This window comes from Peromyscus eremicus, chromosome 9 (assembly GCF_949786415.1).
Source record: "Peromyscus eremicus chromosome 9, PerEre_H2_v1, whole genome shotgun sequence".
NCBI classification, from domain to species: Eukaryota; Metazoa; Chordata; class Mammalia; order Rodentia; family Cricetidae; genus Peromyscus; species Peromyscus eremicus.
In genome coordinates this window covers 65,483,196-65,504,771 of record NC_081425.1, presented here as the reverse complement: position 1 = coordinate 65,504,771, position 21,576 = coordinate 65,483,196, and the positions used below count along the sequence as shown (strand labels likewise).

The window sequence follows — 21,576 nt, the reverse complement described above, 5'->3', positions numbered from 1 at the left end:
AGTACATTTTTATTTCTTCTCATAAAACTTGGTATTAATAGATATTATTAACATATGAAAAGGATAAGAAGACTAAAGCTGGACTTGTAGAGCATGCCGTTCATCCCAGCACTCCCATGAGGCAGAGGGAGAAAGGTATCTCTGCAAGGTGTAGGCAAGCCAGGTCTATATGAGATAGATTGTCTCAAAAATCATAAGATTGAAATGATGATCAATCAAGCATCATATGGAAAAAACTTTAAACATGTTAAGTATTTATTAGTTAAGTATCCCTCTCGCGACTTCAGGCTAATGCCATTTTCCAAATCTACTGTTACATACCTCTAGTGAAATGCAAAAGAAGCAAAGATTATGGCACAGTGATTTTATAACCTGAAAGTGAGACTCCAAGTATTGTCTATCCGCACCAACTTTAAGAATTCACAACTATGTGCAAATGCAAAAAGGCAAGAGACCTTTCCTTCTCTTACAAAAATTTCTTTTAATAATGTTGGAGATCAAACCCAGGGCCTCAAGCAGGATAGGCAAGAGCTGAGCAACAACCTCAGGCATGGGCAGCTTTTAATATATTTTAAAATAGAAAAAAAGGTAACATTTTCTTAGATATTAGTGATGCTTTATTTTACCATAAGTACTCTTTATAGTGTAAACTAAAAAAAACTGTAGCCAACATCTCAACAGTCTTTTAATAGGGACTAGAAAAATGGCCCATTGTTAAGAACTGCTGTTCTTCCAAGGACCTAACTTCAGTTTCCAGCACCCAAACCAGGCAGCTCATAACCATCTCTAATTTCAGCATCAAAGGATCTGCTGTCCCCTTCTGCTTTGCAAGGTACCAGTATACACATGGCATAAACTCACACAGATACACATAAATTTAAAAAGAAAAAAATCTTTAAAAAATAAAGACTTTAACATGAGGTCTGGAGAGATGATTCAGGAGGGAAAGAGCATACAAACGGGTGGCTCACACTGTTAGTAACTCTAATTCTAGGGAAACTGGAACCCTCTTCTGGTCCCATCAGGCACCTGCACACGTGTGAAGCATATTAATTCACGTAGGCAGGCAGGCAGGGAGGCAAGCACACACATGCACACACACACACAAGCACACAAAAGGAAATCTTCAAGATTTCCATGCAATAAAATAAAATTACAATGAAAAGTTCTAAAATAGATTCAACTCTATCAGAAGAACTACCTTTGTGTGTGCACATGTGTATCATGTGCAAAATTCAAATGGCACATGGAGACCCAAGGTCAATACTTGGTGTGCTCCCTCAATCCCTTTCCCATATTTTTTATCTGGGTAGTTTCACTGTGTAGACCTGGTTACCCTAGAGCTTGCTATGTAGAACAGACTAGCCTAAAAACTCACAAAAATGCAACAGCCTCTGCCTCCTGAGTGCTGGGATTATTAACAGTGCACAACATCATGCACAGCTTTCCACCATTCTTTTTTTGAAACCTTGACTGGCCTGGAACTTGTTATGTAACCTTGGCTAGCCTCAAACTTATAGGGATGAGACTGCCTCTGCCTCTTGAGTGCCTAGGATTAAAAGCACACACCACAGCACCAGGCCCAGTTTTTTATTTTCAGGCAGAATCTCTCATTAAACCTCAAGTACATCAAGTGAGAGAGGTTGGAGTTTTAGGAACTGGGCTCCAATACCCATCACACACAGAGAACCAAAGTTGGAATTACAGGCTCACATAACCACGTCTGACTGCAATACCTGGCTTTGTAGATAGGTCCTGTGGTCTTATGCTTGGATGGCAGGCATTTTACCAACTGAGCCACCTCCCCAGCCTATTTCTACAGCCATTCCACTGTAGCAGAAGATAAAACTGAGATAAAGAGCTAGTAATTAACTTGCTCAAGGCAATACAAAGAGAAAATGACTAAGTTGTCATAAAAATTCTGCTAACAGAATTCTTAAAATTTCACCATTACAACATGCCTCCATCCTTCAACAATCCCAACAATAAAAAAAAAAAAATCTAACTAAAGTTAACTTACATGGTTAAGACTGTATCTTTCCATAAGAGAATTATAAATTAACAGATGACAACATAAGAAGCAATGAACAACTGTTTTCCAGAACCAAGCACAGAAAGATGTACATTCCAAGGTAGCAGGAGCTCCTGAAGTACTACTTAAGAATATCCATAGCCCTTTCAGAAGGTACACAAAGTAACAAAATTTGTTTTACTTAACATTGGAAGTTCTAATACTAAATTATAATATTGAGATTTTTATCAATAAAATTTTTACAATATCAATATTCATGACATTCCAACACAGCAAAAACAATGATTATGAGAAAATCCTGGTGTTTTAACACAAATCAGGGAACCTGAACCCACTGTGTACTAGTAACTACTATATTCATGATATACATCTAACTTAAAATATGATTATGGATATCTGAACGAAGTAGCAAAAACTGACTAATTTTATTAAACCCATCATCAGCTACATGTATTTTATTACTACCCTGTCTAACTAAACAGAACACATACAGACAGCACTTCTGCTATATTATAAAGGAGGATGGTTATTAAACACAGGAAACAAACTGCTTTCAACACATTTTTACCAAGGACTTCAACATCTGACTACTGACATGATATTGAGAAATATAGTTTCTGTGTAACAGAGAGTAACAATTAGATGATTTGCTTAAGAGCAATCATTTACGTGATGCTTAAACATTTTTTCATGATAAAAAGTTCCACTCCAAGTTCAAGGCAGACCAATAGGTTTTAGTGCAAAAGCATTTCTAAGATACTACAATTCAAGTATTATCCATGTAAGAATTTTCTTTTATAAAGTCTGACTGTGTAGCCCTGGCTGGCTGGGAACTTGATATGTAGACCAAGGTGGCCTCAAACTCAGGGATCCACCCACCTCTGCCTCCCAAGTGCTGGGAATAAAGGTGTATACAACCACATTTGGCTTCATGGATAGTTTTGCAATTCACGAAATACAAAAGCAAGCATGGGAAGATAACTATTTGATGTGGCAGAATATTAAGCAATTTACAAATTTACCATTTGCTCTACACTTCACAAATTTATTAAACATTAAAGACACAGAATGTGGGGTTGGGGATTTAGCTCAGTGGTAGAGCGCTTGCCTAGCAAGCACAAAGCCCTGGGTTCAGTCCTCAGCTCTGAAAAAAAAGACGACACAGAATGTAAAATAAGACTGCATTCCTTATATAGGCATTAAAATTTTTTTAATTTACTTTCTAACATCTCTTTTTTTGTGTGTGGCATGTGTGTACATGCCCACAGAAGCCAGAAAAGGACGGCTGTGGGCCTCAAGCTCTGGAAGAGCAGCAACTACACTTAGCACTGAACCATCATCCATCTCTACAACATCGACATCTTTTAAAAACTGGCTGTAATTTGTAAAATGGCAAATATTAATAAAACTAAAACGCTGTTTCAGGTCTTCAGTAAACTGTAATAGTGTAAAGGGATCTAGATGCCACACATATTGATATCCCATTGCTCTGTTGTTGTGTGTCTTTTTGTTTTGAAATAAGAGCTCATTTAGAAGAGCTGGATTGGAGCTAAGGAGCTGAGGCTGGCCTTGAAGTCCAGACACTCATGCCTTCAATTCTCAAGGTGATGGAATACAGGCATATGCCACTAATCTCATTTGAAAAAAAAAAAACAAAACAAAACTTCTTTTAAGAGTAGATATTGGGGTTGGGGATTTAGCTCAGTGGTAGAGCACTTGCCTAGCAAGCACAAGGCCCTGGGTTCAGTCTTCAGCTCCGGAAAAAAAAAAAATAGATTAATATCTATTACTATTTTATATAGAGAGAGGTGTTTTGCCTACATGTGTATCTATGCACCACTTGCTTGCCTGGTACCCACAGAGGCCAGAAGAGGATATAAGATCACCTGAAACTGGAGTTACAGACAATTGTGAACCACCATGTGGGTGCTGAGAATCAACACATGGTCCTGTCCAAGAGCTGCCAATGCTCTTAACTGTTCAGCCATCTCTCAAGCCCCTATTTTATCTTTTACCATGTGTATATCACGTGAGTGTATACTTCATGTGTGAGGGTTCCAGAGTACACCAGAAGCATCAGATCCCCTAGATCTGGAGTTAAAGGTAGTTCTGAGCCACCTGATATGGATGCCAGGAATTAAACTCAGGTCCTTTGTTAGAGCAATTCACACTCTTAAATGCTGAATCATCTCTCTAGACCCAAGAGAACTCTTTGAAGTTCTAGCCATTCTTCTTCAATGAAAATATAAAGTAGGGGAAAAAAAAGTCTACACCAACATACATTAATCTATTCCCAAAGCATGGTAAATACTCCACTACTGGCATCTAATTCTACTTTTCCTTTAATTTCAGGATATAAGTATGATTTTAAATATATTGTACATTTGACATAATAAAATGGTGTGGTTGTGGTTTTTACAATTATTTTGCATGGATTGAGTGTGTATGTACATATAAAACAAAGGACTTGCAAAACTGGTTCTTTCCTTCCACCAAGTATCCAGGGATCAAACTTAGGTTGCCAGGCTTGGTAGCAAGACCCTCTACTTACTGAACCATATTGCTGGACCACTGTGTTTTATTTTAAGGCAATATAATTAAAAAGAATCATATAATATGAAAGGCAAAAGTAAAGTATTTTTTTCTTTGAATGCAGTCTCAATGACCATGATCAACAATCTTCTTAAAAAAAAAAAAAAAAAAAGATTTATTTATTATGTATACAGTGTTCTGTCTGCATGTATCCCTGCAGACGAGATGAGGGCGCCAGTACTCATTACAGATGGTTGTGAGCCACCATGTGGTTGCTGGGTATTGAACTCAGTCAGGACTCTGGAAGAACAGCCATTGCTCTTAACCACTGAGACATCTCTCCAGCCCTCAACAATCTTCTTAAGAAATTTCTAAGAATTGTCTAGGGATCAACTTTTGACACAAGTACTTAAACACACACAATGTACAAAGAATAGCAAGTTCTGGCAGTTAACAAGATTCAACCTTATCAATAATTATTTCTAAACCTAAATTTATAAATATATCAACCACACCTACCAATTCTTTTCTCTGCTTTAGTAAGGAAACTTGTGTAACAGGGTACTAAACGGCCAAACTTCCATGAAAAAGCATTAAATAAATATTGTCAGCAAGCAAAAATGTTAGCTAAAACACTCTTCCTAGACAAAAAGAATAGCAAAAAACTATCATTGTGTAAGCTATTAACCAAATAGGAATAGGAAATGGCTTGCAGAGACTGACAGCTGCAGACCTAACTAACACAGAGAGAAGTTTAGACAGGGTGGCACTGACCCTCCCCAGCTTGCTTTTCAAGCTGGCCTCAACCCAGCCCAGACTGGCCTCCCATAAAAGCAAGCTTCCAGCATCAGTCTCACAAGTGCTTGGGTTCCAGGCTCAAGCCATGATCCCTAGATAATTTAACACTTTGAATTCAGATAATTGAAAACAACATCCAAAGCTCCATATAATTCACAATCAGAGAAGGAGTAAATACCTGGTGAAACGTAAACTCCCAGAATATAACATTGACTTTCTGCTTCCAATTTGAATACACGCATTCTAAAATACTCATGCTCCAGGTAGTAGTCCTCAGTTTTATCATCATTAAATGAAATTTGCATCACATGTCACTATAGAATAAAAAAATTGAAAGAAATAGACTAGAAAGATGACTGAGTTGTCAAGAGCACTGGCTGCTCTTGCCAAGGACATAGATTTAATTTCCAGGACCCACAATGCAGCTCACATCATCCATAATTACAGTTCCAGAGGATCCAATGACCTCTTCTGGCCTCCCCAGGCACCAGGCACAGCAGACATACATACATGCTGGTAAAGCATTCATATACATAAAGCAAAAATTAATAGAAGACAAAGAAGAGGAAAAGGAGAAAAAAAGTATTCAAATAGCAAAAGGAGAGAGAGAGAAGCATTCAAATAGCCAGTGTCCAATAATCAGTGACAGATAAGTACAGATAAGAAGCAACAAGAGGAATCATTGGTCATTGTTGGTGGGAATGCAAAATAGTATAAACATTGTGAAAGAAAGTCTGGTGGTTACATAACACTTTACTCTTACCATATGGTCCAAATCACCTTGCATTTACCCAAGTGAGTTGAAAACTGTCCAAACAAAAATTTCCCAAGAATGTTAATAATAGTTAAAACTTGAAATCAATAAAAAAAATCTTCAAATAAATTATGGTATATTTAGGAAAGCAAAATTATTGTTTAACACTAAAAAGAAATGATCTGTCAAATTATTAAGATGCAGAGAATATTTAAATCATAAATGATAAATGCCAATGTAAAGGACACTGCACACTGTATTATTCAAATTATGACATTCCATGAACAACAAAACATGGGCACAGTAAAAAGAACAGGGGTTGTTAAGGATAAGGAAGTAAGGCTAAAAGCAGAGCAGAGGGTATGTGAGGGTGTGTGTGTGTGTGTGTGTAACTTGTCTGCCCCACACCAGAATGATAAAAGTCATTATACATTTGTCAAAACTCTCCTAATAATAACCCTTAACTACTGGCTGTAATTGATGTAATGATGTGCCAACATGTGTTCATCAAACACTAGTAACCTGCCCTGCTAGTACAGAGATAGTGGGAGGATATAGCAGACAAGGCATGAGGAAACTTCCATGACTGCTCATCAGTGTTGCTAGAAATTTAAACCTACTTTTTATTTTATTTTATTTTATTTTTTTGGTCTTTTCAAGACAGGGTTTCTCTGTGTACCTTTGAGCTTTGGAGCTTGTCCTGGAACTCACACTGTAGACCAGGCTGGCCTCAAACTCACAAGAGATCTGCCTGCCTCTGCCTGCAGCGTGTTGGGATTAAAGGCATATACCACCACTGCGCAGCCTTAAAACTAGTTTTAAGAATCTACAACAAAAAAAAAAAAAAGGAGGAGGAGGAGGAAGAGGAGGCAAGAAGGGAGAATTAGAATTAGAGAAGAGCAAAAGGTAGATAGGATACCTAGCCTTCCAAAAAAAGCTTAATAATCAATTATTAAGTTTACTCTACGTTAATCATAAAAATAACTGCTCTTTGCCCAATCAGAAATCAAAGTAACAAGCATGGAGTTGATTTAAAACATAAGAGCTTTCACTCAATAATGCATTTTCAAGCCTTAACAAGCAACAAAATCAATAGCTGCTTTTTAATACCTAGTATTTTTCTGAGACTGAATTGCATATAACCACATATAATCTAAAAGGTATCAACAGACAAAAGAGAATATATATTATACAAAAATTAGTATTTGAATATATACATAGAGAATATTTGTAATTCATTTCAGTGAGGACCTACATTCATGATTATAATTTTGAATTGTCATACCAAATTCTCTGGGAAAAAAAATCTGCTTTTGTTTTGTTTCCTGAGATACGGGGTTATGAAAACTCTTGGTCCCCCTATCTCAGCCTAACAATGGGGATTACACACACAGGCCACTGAAAATACACTTTTAGTTGCTAGAATATTATCAGTAATACTTAGTAATTTGTCAAATTTAGTTTAGTTTTTTTTTTTTTTTTTTTTAAAAGATTTATTTATTTGTATACATGTATCCCTGCAGGCCAGAAGAGGGCGCCAGACTCATTACAGATGGTTGTGAGCCTCCACGTGGTTGCTGGGAATTGAACTCAGGACCTTTGGAAGAGCAAGCAGTGCTCTTAACCTCTGAGCCATCTCTCCAGCCCCCTAGTTTAGTTTTTTTGTTTGTTTGTTTTTGTTTTTTTGAGACAGGGTTTCTCTATGTAGTTTTGGTGCCTGTGCTAGATCTCACTCTGTAGACCAGGCTGGCCTCGAACTCACAGAGATCCGCCTGCCTCTGCCTCCCGAGTGCCTGGCTAGTTTTATTTTTTAATACCAAACTACGAAGGATCTGACCAATGGCATCAGCTAGATCTTAACAAACCTACTAACACTAGTGGGACATTTCTGCCCCCTTGACTTGTCTCTTTATCACACAGCACATTTTCTTACGAACATTATGCAAATATTATGATTGGCCAGGTCAAGTTATAAAAGATGAACGGAAGAACAAAACATAAACTGTACACGAGACATCTGAAATTGGTCCCATGGAAAGAAGAAAGCAATGGAAGAACGCATTATACGGTCCAATGTTAGGAAGAATTACATACATATGTCATGAAGCAAAAATCTTTATCTGTTTCTTTGCTGTTTAAAATCATATGAACAGTTTTGGAGAAGCACTGATATGTTGACAAACACATTTTTTTCCTAAGTAAGTAGCTCAAAGTAGCAGATTTTATATAATTTTCAGATTTTAAGTACTAAATAAAAATCAGTTATATCAAATTTGAATTTGTAAAAGAAGCTATTGCTAAAACCATATCAATGCTGATGATGCAGAAAATGTAAAATATAACAAAAGGAGTCACCTTACATAAAATATGGTTACCTTTACAATCAAAAGAAAAGATTTAAAATACAGCAGGCATAAGACAAAAAGCAAACTTACCAATACACTGTTATTTGAAATTTTTCAATAAGTCTTTGAAAACAAAATTATAATTATCAACAATCTAACGTGAGCACATCACCAGTAGAGTATGTTTACAAACCAAGGTTTACAGTGCTATTAGTTAATATTAAAATGCTCATTTATCTAGTTTTAGAATTCTTGACAGTTAGGTGATATTATATAACTTCATGCTCTCAATATTAAAGCTGTTCTAAAAACATTTTAAAAATATAATCACCAAGTAAAATAATTCCTGCAAAGAGCACTTGCCTAGCAAGTGCAAGGCCCTGGGTTCGGTCCTCAGCTCCGGAAAATAATAATAATAATAATAATAATAATAATAATAATAATAATTCCTGCAAAGTAGCTCTAAAATAAAGTCACAGACCAGAAGTAACAAGCTAAATATACCTTCTTCAAACATATTACTAACTCAAACTACTTACTAAATCAAGGTATTAACTACGTTATAGATATTAACAGCATTTCCAAGGCATGTTTAGCCCAACCACTTCTATTCTCCAATGGTAACTCTCTTCTCCACTTACTCAAAAAAGATAAGTATCTGTTAAAAGTAAGATCTTACCATTCTGAACCAAAAATAATATTAAAACTTACCATTTCAAATGAAAAGACAGACCTACAACACAGCAGAATAATAAACCAATTTTATCAGTGAAAATTTCAAAGAAAATACTGAAAATAAACTTTCCTCAGTAACACTCCCCAATAGAGAATGGTTCTCTAAATCTTCAAAAATATTTTAGCTATACCTCATAAAGGTCCTTCCCTGTATAAATACTCTGCATCAAAATTTCTATGGTACAGGAAATAATGTGGAATTTTCCCCCCTAAATGGAAAAATCTTCCTGTAATGGAAACCAGTCTTTGTATAAAGTGCATAGCATCCTTACATTAAAAAGTTAAGTATGCTGAAAGCAAGCACACACATCATAAAGTTGGTTGACAGTTTATTCATATGTGATTCCATTATAAAAATCTGTAAGAGTCCAGTAATTTTATCTCAGTGCCATCTGTGTTTTCCTAAAAATCTACCAAGTGTCAAATCTAAGAAACAATACACCAAGGCACAGTGACCCATAAAGTACAGCTAAAACTATGACTATAGGTTGTCTACCTACCTATCTTTTAATCTATAACATCTCCCATGTAGTAAGTACCCCAGAATGGCCTCAAATTTGTTATCCTCTTGCCTTACCCTCAGATTTCTAGGATTACAAGCTTGAGCTCCTATGGCCTACACTGGCATATAGGGGTAGAGAATATACACACAAAAGACCTATTTAATTCTTTCAGCTTACATCTAAATAACTATATTACAAATACACAAACCCTGACCTCTAAATAATTAGTATAACAGTAAATGAGAACATTTTAAAAATTAGAATGTAATTTGTAAGCACTAAAAACTAAGCAAAAATGAAAGGATTACAGCTGGGATCAAGAATCAGAGGTAACATACAAACTGTGTTTATACAAAAGCTATACTATAGACAATCTCCAGGAATGCGGGTGGGGAGGGGGGTTATGTCCGTTATGGACTCCTCTGAAACACCAAGTTGCCTCTTGAAAAAAGAGTAACATATAAAGATATTCTAATCAAGTGGTGGTGGTGGTGGCAGCAGCAGTGGTGGCGCACGCTGCTGTGGGATGTTCTGTATGGCAAATGTGTTGCTAATTTGTCAATAAATAAAACACTGATTGGCCATTGGCTAGGCAGGAAGTGTAGGCGGGACAAGGAGGAGAATAAAGCTGGGAAGTGGAAGGTTGAGTCAGAGAGACACTGCCAGCCGCCACCATGACAACCAGGATGTGAAGATGCCGGTAAGCCACGAGCCATGTGACAAGGTATAGATTAATGGAAATGGATTAATTTAAGCTGTAAGAACAGTTAGCAAGAAGCCTGCCACGGCCATACAGTTTGTAACCAATATAAGTCTTTGTGTTTACTTGGTCGGGTCTGAGCGGCTGTGGGACTGGCAGGTGAGAGAGATTTGTCCTGACTGTGGGCCAGGCAGGAAAACTCTAGCTACAGAACGCCTTTAATCCCAGCACTTAGGAGGCAGAGGCAAACAGATCTCTGTGAGTTCGAGGCCAGCCTGGTCTAGAGAGTGAGTTCCAGGACAAGCTCCAAATATACACAGAGAAACCCTGTCTCGAAAAACCGAAAGAGAGAGAGAGAAGGGAAAAGAAAAAAAGTTATTTTATGTCTTCTATTTTTAAAAATAATTTAATAGCTGGGAGTGATGGTACATGCCTTTAACCCCAACATTTGGGAGGAAGAAGTATACAGGTCTCTAAGTTTGAGGACAGCCAGGACTACACAAAAAAATCCTGTCTTTTTTTTTTTTAGGCAATTTAGAACACTATTTATTTGCTCCAATTTGTATGTAAACTTGTAAGTAATTAGCCTTTATTAAAACTAATATTTTAGTATAATTAAAGAATTAAGTATATGAATAAAAATGACCAATATTTTTTATTAGATGTTTTTCCTGTATGTATGCAGTGCCCTTGGGGGCCAGAAGAGGGCACTGGATCCCCTGGGACTGGAGTTAGAGCAGACAGTAAGCCTGCCATATGGGTTCTGAGAATTGAAGATATGATCTGGAAAAGCAGCCAATGTTCTTAACAACTGAGCCACCTCTCAAACCCCCTGACTAATACTTTCAATGCAAATATATCTAATCATCAAAATCCTAAAGAACATTAACATTCTCAATAACATGAGTAAACATCAGAAGTTTAACAAGTGTATTTTTCTTTAATCAGAAGTCTGTTTCAATTATGTACCCCCAAGCTACAGGTGGCATTCTAATTAAACACTCAGACTCACTGTTCTTTTGTAGTGTACGCGATTTTTTAAAAAGTTTCTAAAAACACTGTATACCCTCCCTAATACTTACAAGTCCTTAGCTTATAGAAAGATCCAATTAAGTAAGTGAAAGGGTAATAATCCAAACTGGTTACAAATAAAACATTACTTCTAAGACCATTTACAATATCACTATATCATTTGTTTAGGTTTTTATCAAAATGTCCCAGTCTGTCGACTAGCTGAACTGCAAGTCATGTCGAAGTCCAAACTAAACCTTTCCTGCAGTATTAATACCTTCAACTACTCCCAAAAAATGAAAGGCCATGGAAAACTACTTGTAAAAGGTGTCCTCTGAATGGGCAGCTGCTTGACTCCTCTCCACTTCTCTGGAAAAAGAAAACCTTCTATTGCAAGCCAATCAAATTATTCATTAAATTATTTAGAAGGGAAGAGGAATAAGCCATATGGAAAATACAAAATTACAACTTGTCTAAAAAAATACATACATCATTTAAGACAACAAATGTGTACCTACTGACCTTGTCATGCAAAAGAAATTATAGGTATCATTTCTCCTTGGCTAGCTCCAATTAATGACTTTTATTATTCCCAAACTTCTGTTTTGTTCTGCACATGTCACACCGGGCAAATCAATTTTGTAATTAAATCATGGAGGTAATGGAAAACACATACAGTACACGAAAAAAAGACTGACATGGAGGTTTCAACAACACAGCAAAGTTGACACTACTGATCAAGGAAGCAACATCAGAAAAAATGGCTAGAGCTCTATTGATGAAAACTAAAAGCATCTGGAAACCCGCAAAGAACAGCGTTTGGCAGCATCACTTTAGCTGTTGCTTCTTTAACTCTCGCTTTGACTTATAACAAGATTATCATGAACCTAATTTGGATTCCTCAGGAACCTTGGATCTTACGATATGAGCAGATGTGCTCAGTGGGCCTTCTAAAAACACTGGAAAGGAAACATACAAATTAATTAATTTGCATTGTAATTTACAGACTGTTGAGTTTGGATAATCTGAGCCTTTTTTTTTTTTTTTTTAAAGATTTCCCCCAATTATCATACTGACTTTAGATCAGGGATCAGCAAACACCGCCAAGTAATAAATATTCTAGTCTTTGCTTGCCATACACTCTTAATATAACATCGTTCACAACTAGTCAACTTAGCCTCTGTAAGGCAAAGCAGATATTAACAAACTAACAAAAGTGTTTCAATTTTATTTACAAAAACAGAAAGCATGCAGATGAACATGGCCATCTCTAGTCTGCTGACCCCTGGTCCAGATGAAATCAGTAAAAATTAACAGTACCATTACTTGAGACCATATCTCCTGCATACATATAGTATGAAAGACAAATTCAAGGTTGATATCCGAATGTACAAGGCACTACTCATACAGAATGCTGTACTACTTAAATTGTATATATATATTCCTAACTATTTGCAATGTTTCCTCGAGGCCATTTACTGCTTAAAAACCTGAACCACTACCATAGTGATTTCAACACATTTAAGTGCATCTTAAGCATCATTTAAAAAATTAAATATGTTGCCCAACATTTTAAAATCCAGAGCTGTGCTCCCAACATAAACCTACTGATTCAAAATATTGCGGGATCAAGTATTTTTCAGTAGTTTCATGAATGTGTCATAAATTGTTACATACTGATTTAGCAAATCACTATGCCCAAATACACAATGCCAGAATATTCTCTAATCAAACAAACATAAAATTATTTCTAGGTTAATTATTTGTAGGGATTTACTAGGCACAGTGGCATGCACATTCTTAATCTCAGACATAAGGAGAGAGAGAGGTAGGGAGATCTCCTCTGAGTTGAGGCCCGCCTGGTCTAAATAGCAAGTTCCAGGCCAGTCCAGGCTATACATAGCAAGACACTGTCTCTAAATCAAAAAACACCCCTCCCCAAAAAAAGGTGTAGGGATTCACTCTGTGTATGAAGTACTGGGTAGGGACTATGAACATCAGCAATGCTATGCTGTCTGCCACTAAAATGTATTTCCTAGGCTAGCTTTGAATTTGTAATCCACCAACTTCAGCGTCCCAAATACATGGGGTTAAAGGCCTGAGCCAGCACTCAAACTGGTGTTGTGGTATATTGGTACACTGTGCAAAGATGTATTTGTTGTGATTGTCTAATAAAAAGCTGAATGGCCAATAGCTAGGCAGAAGGTATAGGCAGGATTTCCAAGGAGAGCAAGGGAGGAGAATCTAGGTACAGGAGATGAGAGGACACGGAAAAAAGAGGTGCAAGACAGAAGAGAAGTAACACCTCGTGACAGAACGTAGATGAATATAAATGGGTTAATTTAAGTTTTAAGAGCAAGTTAGGAACAAGCCCAAGTTACAGGCTGAGCTTTCATAATTAATAAGAAGTTCCCATGTCATTATTTGGGAGCTGGCTAGCATGAAAGAGAAAGACTTATTACAAGGTTGCTACTCATAACTTTAAGGAGCTCTTCCTAGCTGGCCAGGCATGGTGGTACACGCCTTGAATCCCAGCACTCAGGAGGCAGAGGAAGGCGGATCTCCTGTGTTCGGAGGCCAGCCTGGTCTACAGAGTGTTCCAGAACAACCAGGGCTACAGTTTCTGAAACCCTGTCTCCAAAAAACAAAGAGTTCTTCCTAAGTGATTTGAAAAACAACGTTCTTGAATAAATATGAAATCATTGGCTGACTGTATTTTGTTCCTCCCACAACTGTTTGAACTAGTTTTGCTTTTTTGATGCTAGGGATGTGCTGCCCTCAACTGTAACAAGCCCATCCCTTGGTTTTTCTCTTTTGTGTCAGGGTTTTACGTTTCCTAGGTTGGACTTGTGACCCTCTGCCTCCACCTCAGCAACGCTAAGACTACAAACCTGTACTGTCTATTCATGCAGGTTTGTACAGTGTGGGAGGGAACTCAGAGCTTCATGCATGGTAGGTTAGGCACTCCTGGCTGAGCTTCATCCTCAGCCCTGTTTCTAGTCTTGACACAGTGCTACAGTGGAAGTCCGCTGACAAAGGAACACAGCTTGAATAAATACTTGTCATAGCATATACCATTTCCAAGTTCATTGTGTATACTTATTGAAAGTTCCAAGGTACGTGCCTTTAAGCCCAGCACTCCAGAGGCAGAGGCATGTGGATCTCTGAAATCGAGGCCGGCCTGCTCTACAGAGTGATATATATGGGCTAGAGAGATGAATCAGTAGTTAATAACACTGGTAGCTCCTCCAAAAGACCTGGGCTCAATTCCTAGCACCCATGTGGTAGCTCAAAACTGCCTGTAATGCAAATTCCAGAGAATCCAAAGCCATCTTCTGACCTCCATGGCTGCCAGGCACTTAAGTGGTACACACACATACATGCAGGCAAAACACAAATATACAGGAAATAAAAAAAATTTTAAATGTATACACACATACACACACATACACAAACACACACACACACTCACATTCACACTCTCTCTCTGTCACACACACACACACAATGTAGTGAAAACTAAGACATGTTACAAAACTGAAAACTATCATATTTAATTTATAATTACACCTATTATCAAAGAGTTTGACACTTTCTAAGAAGAAATTAAGTATGAAATAAGAATGACAATTTAAAATAAGAATGAAAATTTAGAGGCTGGCAGTGGTGGCGCATGCCTTTAATCCCAGCACTCGGGAGGCAGAGGCAGGTGGACCTCTGTGAGTTCGAGGCCAGCCTGGTCTACAGAGCGAGATCCAGGATAGGCACCAAAACTACACAGAGAAACCCTGTCTTGAAAAATCCAAAAAAAAAAAAAAAAAAAAAAGGAAGAAAGAAAGAAAGAAAGAAAGAAAGAAAGAAAGAAAGAGAAAGAAGACGTAAAGACGTATACTTCATGGCCTCATGCACTTACTACTGATGAAGTCTATCCAATAGTGGATGACAAACTGAGAGGTAGCACCTTAAACAAACCTGCCAAGACGATCTGCTTTGGCGCTTATTACTCAGGCAAAGTTAACTTACCATTTGACTCCTTCCTTAAAACTGAAACAGTGAAAAAAGAGAGAACACATAAAAACAGCCTAATTTCAAAGCTTAAAAAGAACAAAAAGGAATTAAAACTTTAATAATTTTTTTCCCAAAGGCACATTTTACAGGAACATGAATTTGGAATGCCTCAATAATCCTGTTAACACAATGTTAACATAAAATTATTGAGATTAATACAGTACTACTGAAATCCTTCTTTTAATATTTCATTTTTTTACAGTAACAGTAAACATTATAAAGCTAAAAAATTGCCGGCGGTGGTGGCGCACACCTTTAATCCCAGCACTCAGGAGGCAGAGCCAGGCGGATCTCTGTGAGTTCGAGGCCAGCCTGGTCTACAGAGCGAGATCCGGGACAGGCACCAAAACTACACAGAGAAGCCCTGTCTCGAAAAAACAAAAAAAAAAAGCTAAAAAATTGACACCAAAATGAGAGAAAACCTTGAGCTTACCGTTTCTGATCTATTAAAAAAGTTGTAGCCAGGCGGTGGTGGCGCACGCCTTTAATCCCAGCACTCAGGAGGCAGAGCCAGGCGGATGTCTGTGGGTTCGAGGCCAGCCTGGTCTACAGAGTGAGATCCGGGACAGGCACCAAAACTACAGAGAAGCCCTGTCTCGAAAAAACAAAATAATAACAATAATAATAATAATATAAACTCCCCCCTCCCAAAAAAAAGTTCTAAATTGCCAGGCATGGTAGCACTCCAGAGGCAGAATCAGGCAGATCTCTGTGAATTCCATGACAGCCTGGTCTACAGAGTGACATGCTATCTCAAAAAACAAACACACAGCTTCTAAGAAGAACCTCTGATTATCCCTGTAAGTATCAATTCCATTGTGGCTAAATTATCAAGCACATTAAATATAACTGAAATATGACAGCTCTTCAAAAAATAATAGCTGTGCAGCCTTCCAAAATAAGTATTAATTTTATTACTTAATACTTATTAAGTTGTTGATACATGCCTTTAATTCCAGCACTTGGAGGCAAAGACAAGAGGATCTCTAAGTTCAAGGCCAGCCTGGTCTATTAAGTTCCAAGACAGTCAAGGCTACACAGAGAAACCCTGTCTCAAAAAAGAAAAGAAAAAAAGAATAAATTATAAATATTCCAAACTATGGTTCAATATAATCCAAGTATTTTAAGTGAATCAGAATTAGTCTCTAGTATATTTCTTCTATTTTTACTCCTTTCCTTGTTCATTCATTCATTATGTCTGTGTGTACATGCTTCAACACTTGGAAAGGCACCTTTTGGGAGATGGTTCTAACCTCCTGTATAGTCCTAGAGAATATAATTAACGTCATCTGACTTCAAAGCAAATGCCACGTTTACTTGCTGAGCCATCTCATCAACCCAGCTTTCGTTTTGGTCAACAACTTTTTACTTTTATTTATCTATCTATGTGTGTGTTTGTTTGAGACAGGGCTTCTCTCTGTATAGCCCTAGCTGTCCTGAAAATTTGTAGACTGGCTGCCTTTGCTTCCCAAGCTCTGTAGACCAGAGTTGCCTTTGCTTCCAGAGTGCTGGGATAAAAGGCGTACGCCACCACTGCCTAGTCTACATTTTTTACTTTTATTTATGTTTTTTTGAGACAGGCTAGTTTTTTTTCCCCCTTGAGTTACCTGTCTTTCTCTCTCTTTTTTTTTAAATTGTTTTTTATTTTATGTGCATTGGTATTTTGCCGTGAGTGTCGAGTCTCTTCTAAGTGGAGTTACAGACAGTTTTGACCTGTCATGTGGGTACTAGGAATTGAACCTGGGTCCTCTGGAAGAACAGCCAGTACTATTAACCACTGAGCCAGCTCTTCAGCTCTTGAGTCAGGCTAGTCTTGAAGTTGCAGCAACTATCGTGCTTTTACCTCCAAGTGCTTGGAATACAGGTATATGCCACCACTTCCAACTCTTCTACAATGTGCGTGTGCGTGTGCGCGCATGCGCTACGTGTTCGTGTGTATGTGTGTGTGTGTGTGTGTGTGTGTGTGTGTGTGTGTGTGTGTGTGTGTACGTGTGTACGTGTGTTACGGGATGCCGTGGGAAGCCCGGAAGTTGATGGTGAAATGTCTCCTTCAATTACTTCTCAAACCTAGTTTTTGAGACAAGCTCTCAGCGAACCTGGTGCTGGCCTGGCCAGCACAACTTGGGAGATGCTCCTGGGATTACAGCCATGCCTGGCCATGCCTCAGATCTCAAGTCCTCATGTTTGCGCGCCAACATTTTACTCTCTGAGTCACTTCCCCAACACCTCAACAATCTCGGGGTGTCTTTTTGTTCATGTGCCACAGAGCTGTGTGGAGGTCAGAGGACAACTTCTGAAGTTGGTTATCTCCTTTCACAGTGAGGATCCTAGTGAACTTAGGTCTACATGACTGGCGGCAAGTGCTCTGACACACTGATCCATCTACAAGTACCCCGCCCCAAATCTTTTAAAAACACAGGAGCATGTTTACCTTTAAGGTTTGGTAGCATGAAAAAGGGCAGTGGTTACAGACTATAATTTGCTATTCTAATCAGAATTTTTATTATGTAGCTTTAAGTATGCAAAACATACTTTTTCTAACACTTGAAAAGGATCTAAATGTAAATATACTATCTAATTCTAGATAGTCTTGTGAAATAATAAACAATCTACTTTAAAAATGTCAATAAAGCCAGCCTATTTTATGACTAATTCATTTATTCCCAAAGTTCACTAGATAGCAGTAAAATTTTACCAATTTAAATAATTTCTGAAAGAAAATTATTTATTTATTTATTTATTTATTTATTTATTTATTTATTTATTTATTTATTTATTGTTTATTTGGGGGGGGTTCAAGACAGGTTTTCTCTGTGTAGTCCTTGCTGTCCTGGAACTCACTTTGTAGACCAGGCTGTCCTGGAACTCAGAGATCCCCTGCCTCTGCCTCCCTCGTGCTGGGATTAAATGTGTGTGGCACCACCACCCAGCTAAGAAAATGATTTTTGTCTTAAGAATTTAGTGGCTGATGAGATGGCTTAAGATGAGTTCAGAGTACTTGCAGTTTTGCCCGAGCACAAGGGTTCAGATTCAATAAGAACTTCAGGCAGTTCACAACAGGCTGGAACTCCAGCTCCGGAGAATCCTAACCTGCACACACATACCATACCCTCACACAGAAACACACACCTACTTCTTTTATTAAATCATTTAAAGAAAAGCAATACCTTACAGGGCCAGCAGGATGCCTCAACAAGTAAAAACTCATGTATGACAGACAACTCAAGTTCCGTATTTGGAACCCATGGTGAAGGGGAAGGCCAACTACCAAAAGCTGTCCCCTGATCTCCATACCTGGCTGACCACATTCCCTCATAACACCGACCCCTCAACACACGAGCAAATTTTACCCTTACAAAATTTAAAGAATTTGTAATTCAATTTTAAAATGAAGTAATGTTTCCCAATAAGTTCTATGGTAGAAAAGTAAAATTTAAAATAGTCATTTATCACTTATATCTATATAGGCATTATATTAATATCTATATTAATTTCCAATAAGCAAACAGTCAGGAAATGCATTTATGATATGACCAACTTATGTTTAGAAATATTCTTTAAAAGTCTAGAAATGTAATATTTTACTTAATCTTTTCCTTACAGTCGACTAGAATGACATTTTTTTTTTTTTTTTTTTTTTTTCCCGAGACAGGGTTTCTCTGTGTAGCTTTGCGCCTTTCCTGGAACTCACTTGGTAGCCCAGGCTGGCCTCGAACTCACAGAGATCCACCTGGCTCTGCCTCCCGAGTGCTGGGATTAAAGGCGTGCGCCACCACCGCCCGGCTAGAATGACATTATTAATAGCATTACAAATAACTATGTTCACTATAAACACGTAAAGTCCTTGTCAGGAAAAATACCAACAAAGTTCGTATTTACCTATTTTACTATGAAAGATCCCTTTAGTAAATATTCAGGAAAATAAAATGATTACGTAGAATTTCTTAATCCTCAGTGGAAACTCTGTAAGAAATGCGTCATATATGGCTTATATATGATAATTATTATTTGAAGAGTGAAAACCAGTATTAGCCTGGAAATATGCTAAATTCCACTTCCTTTTATATTATTACACAGTATCCAACAGATTTATGTTCAAAATTGAGATTCCAGTTTAAAATAAGTCATTAAATGCTTAGTATCCAAGAAGGAAAATAGAACTGAAAGATAATGCTAGAAATTAATAAATAAAAATACAAAAGGCTTTAAAATTTTTTCATTTGTTAATCTGGTGATAGAACAATTATGAACATTTTTCTAATTGAATTTAAATGCCAGGTAATTTCCATACAAAGAATATTTAGTTGATGGTAGGACAAACACTTCTTGTTACTACAAGTTAAGTTTTTGTTAAATATGTGTTTATGCATTCTACTCAAAAACAAAATAAAACAAAACAAAGAACAAAAACAAAATTAATTATTCCCAGATACAAAAGAATGAGAACAGAGATTTGAAAAAAGGCACCAAAGACTTAATACTTTCAGCCTCAGAAATTTACTGAATAAGTTTTAGTTTTAAACTATCATGGCTTTTTTGTTGTTGTTGTTGTTGTTGTTTTATGAGACAAGGTTTCTCTATGTAGCTTTGCACCTTTCTTGGAACTCATTTTGTAGCCCAGGCAGGCCTTGAACTCACAGAGATCTGCCTGGCTCTGCCTCCTGAGTGCTGGGATTAAAGGGGTACGCCACCACCACCACCGGGCATATCACAGCTTTTGACAATAGAATAAAATTAACAGCAACTATTTTTTCAGAATTCAAGTGAACAGTGAAACTGTTGTTTAATTATCAGGAACTTAGAGAATTTCGTATTTTTGAAGTATTTATAGAGCCATCATCATTGGGAAATAACAAAACCAAAAAACGTGAGCCCGGCGAGAAGGCATTTGCTGGGCAAGCCTGGAGACCTCAGTTCCCCAGAATACATATAAGGTGTAAGAAGGTTGTCCTCTGACCTCCAAACACACCCATAGCACAAGCTCGCAACCTCTAATACATAATTTTTAAAAGTTTAAACTGGGACTACTATGAAGGAAATTCAGGGACAGAAGAATGTGTTGAATAACCTATAACCAGGAAAATCCCACAGATGAGCTGCCCTAGTCTACGTAATGGTGCACTGTGTGAAAAGGAGGAAGAAAAGGAGGAGGGAAGCGCCTACAGACTGTAACTAATGAGAGAGAATACATCAGACAACATGAAAAGCCCACTCTACAGATGCATTTGTAAGACCCTTACAGATGTGGGCTTAATAGTAACATACTGATTAACAAAATTGAATGAAGCTAAATATTTTATACAAAATAATTTAAAAAAGGAAATGTACAAGGCAAAAGGTTCAGCTCTGTGTTTAGAGGTGTTATGGTTGGACACTAACATATCTGAAGCTTTCAAAAATAAATACTTGATAATGGTACAGTGCAAATATCAGGTAGAGATGATGAATGTATCATGGTATCTTATTGAAGAGCATGTATTATTACCAATCAATTAAAACAGAAGAAAAGTAACAGACATTTTATAAGTTATGAATATTACTTCAATGAATATACCACTTACAAGAAAGACATTAACAAAATCACTAGTTTAACAACCATAAAAAATTCAGGAATCAAAAAATATACTATTAAATAATCCAGAATCTAAAAAATTCTAAATACAGAGCATCTGACCTATTAAATCATTTTGGTTAACCAGGGTTTTACTTACATTTTCCATATAGTTTGGTTTAAAGCCTTCCTGCTGTCTCCTCAATTCCTCCTGCTCTCTGTGTCGGATCATTTCTTCTTCACGACGACGATGTTCCTCTTCATGTCTAAAACATTTTTAAAAAAGTTTCAGCATTGACATTTGAGTCACTACTTTATTCATGGAAGAAAAAAAAAAAAGAAAACTTGTATAACTTCTGTAACTTACATTACATATGCCAAGTTTGTGACTAAGGACATCCTAGATTTCACCTTCTATTTTATTACAGGCCTCCAAATCCACAACAACTGCAAACCACAGTCACAACACGTACATATGCTTCTATCAAGGAACTCCAGCCAACTTAGTAGCAGAGCCCTGTGATCTCATCAGTGGAGCAGAGCATAG

The 21,576-nt window shown here is 37.3% G+C and overlaps 1 protein-coding gene across 3 annotated transcripts in view; it reads right to left on the bottom strand.

Moving 5' to 3' along the window:
* The window catches only part of Pspc1 (paraspeckle component 1), a 93,168-nt gene that overhangs the window by 35,411 nt on the left and 36,181 nt on the right, over positions 1-21,576 (bottom strand). For all 3 annotated transcript variants that reach the window (XR_009381246.1, XR_009381247.1, XM_059273580.1), the window contains exon 6: positions 21,190-21,295. Coding sequence is in view for 1 of the 3 variants with exons in the window: in XM_059273580.1 (XP_059129563.1) it covers positions 21,190-21,295 (106 nt within the window). In the remaining 2 variants the exon portion in view is untranslated. The remainder of the gene's footprint in view (positions 1-21,189; positions 21,296-21,576) is intronic.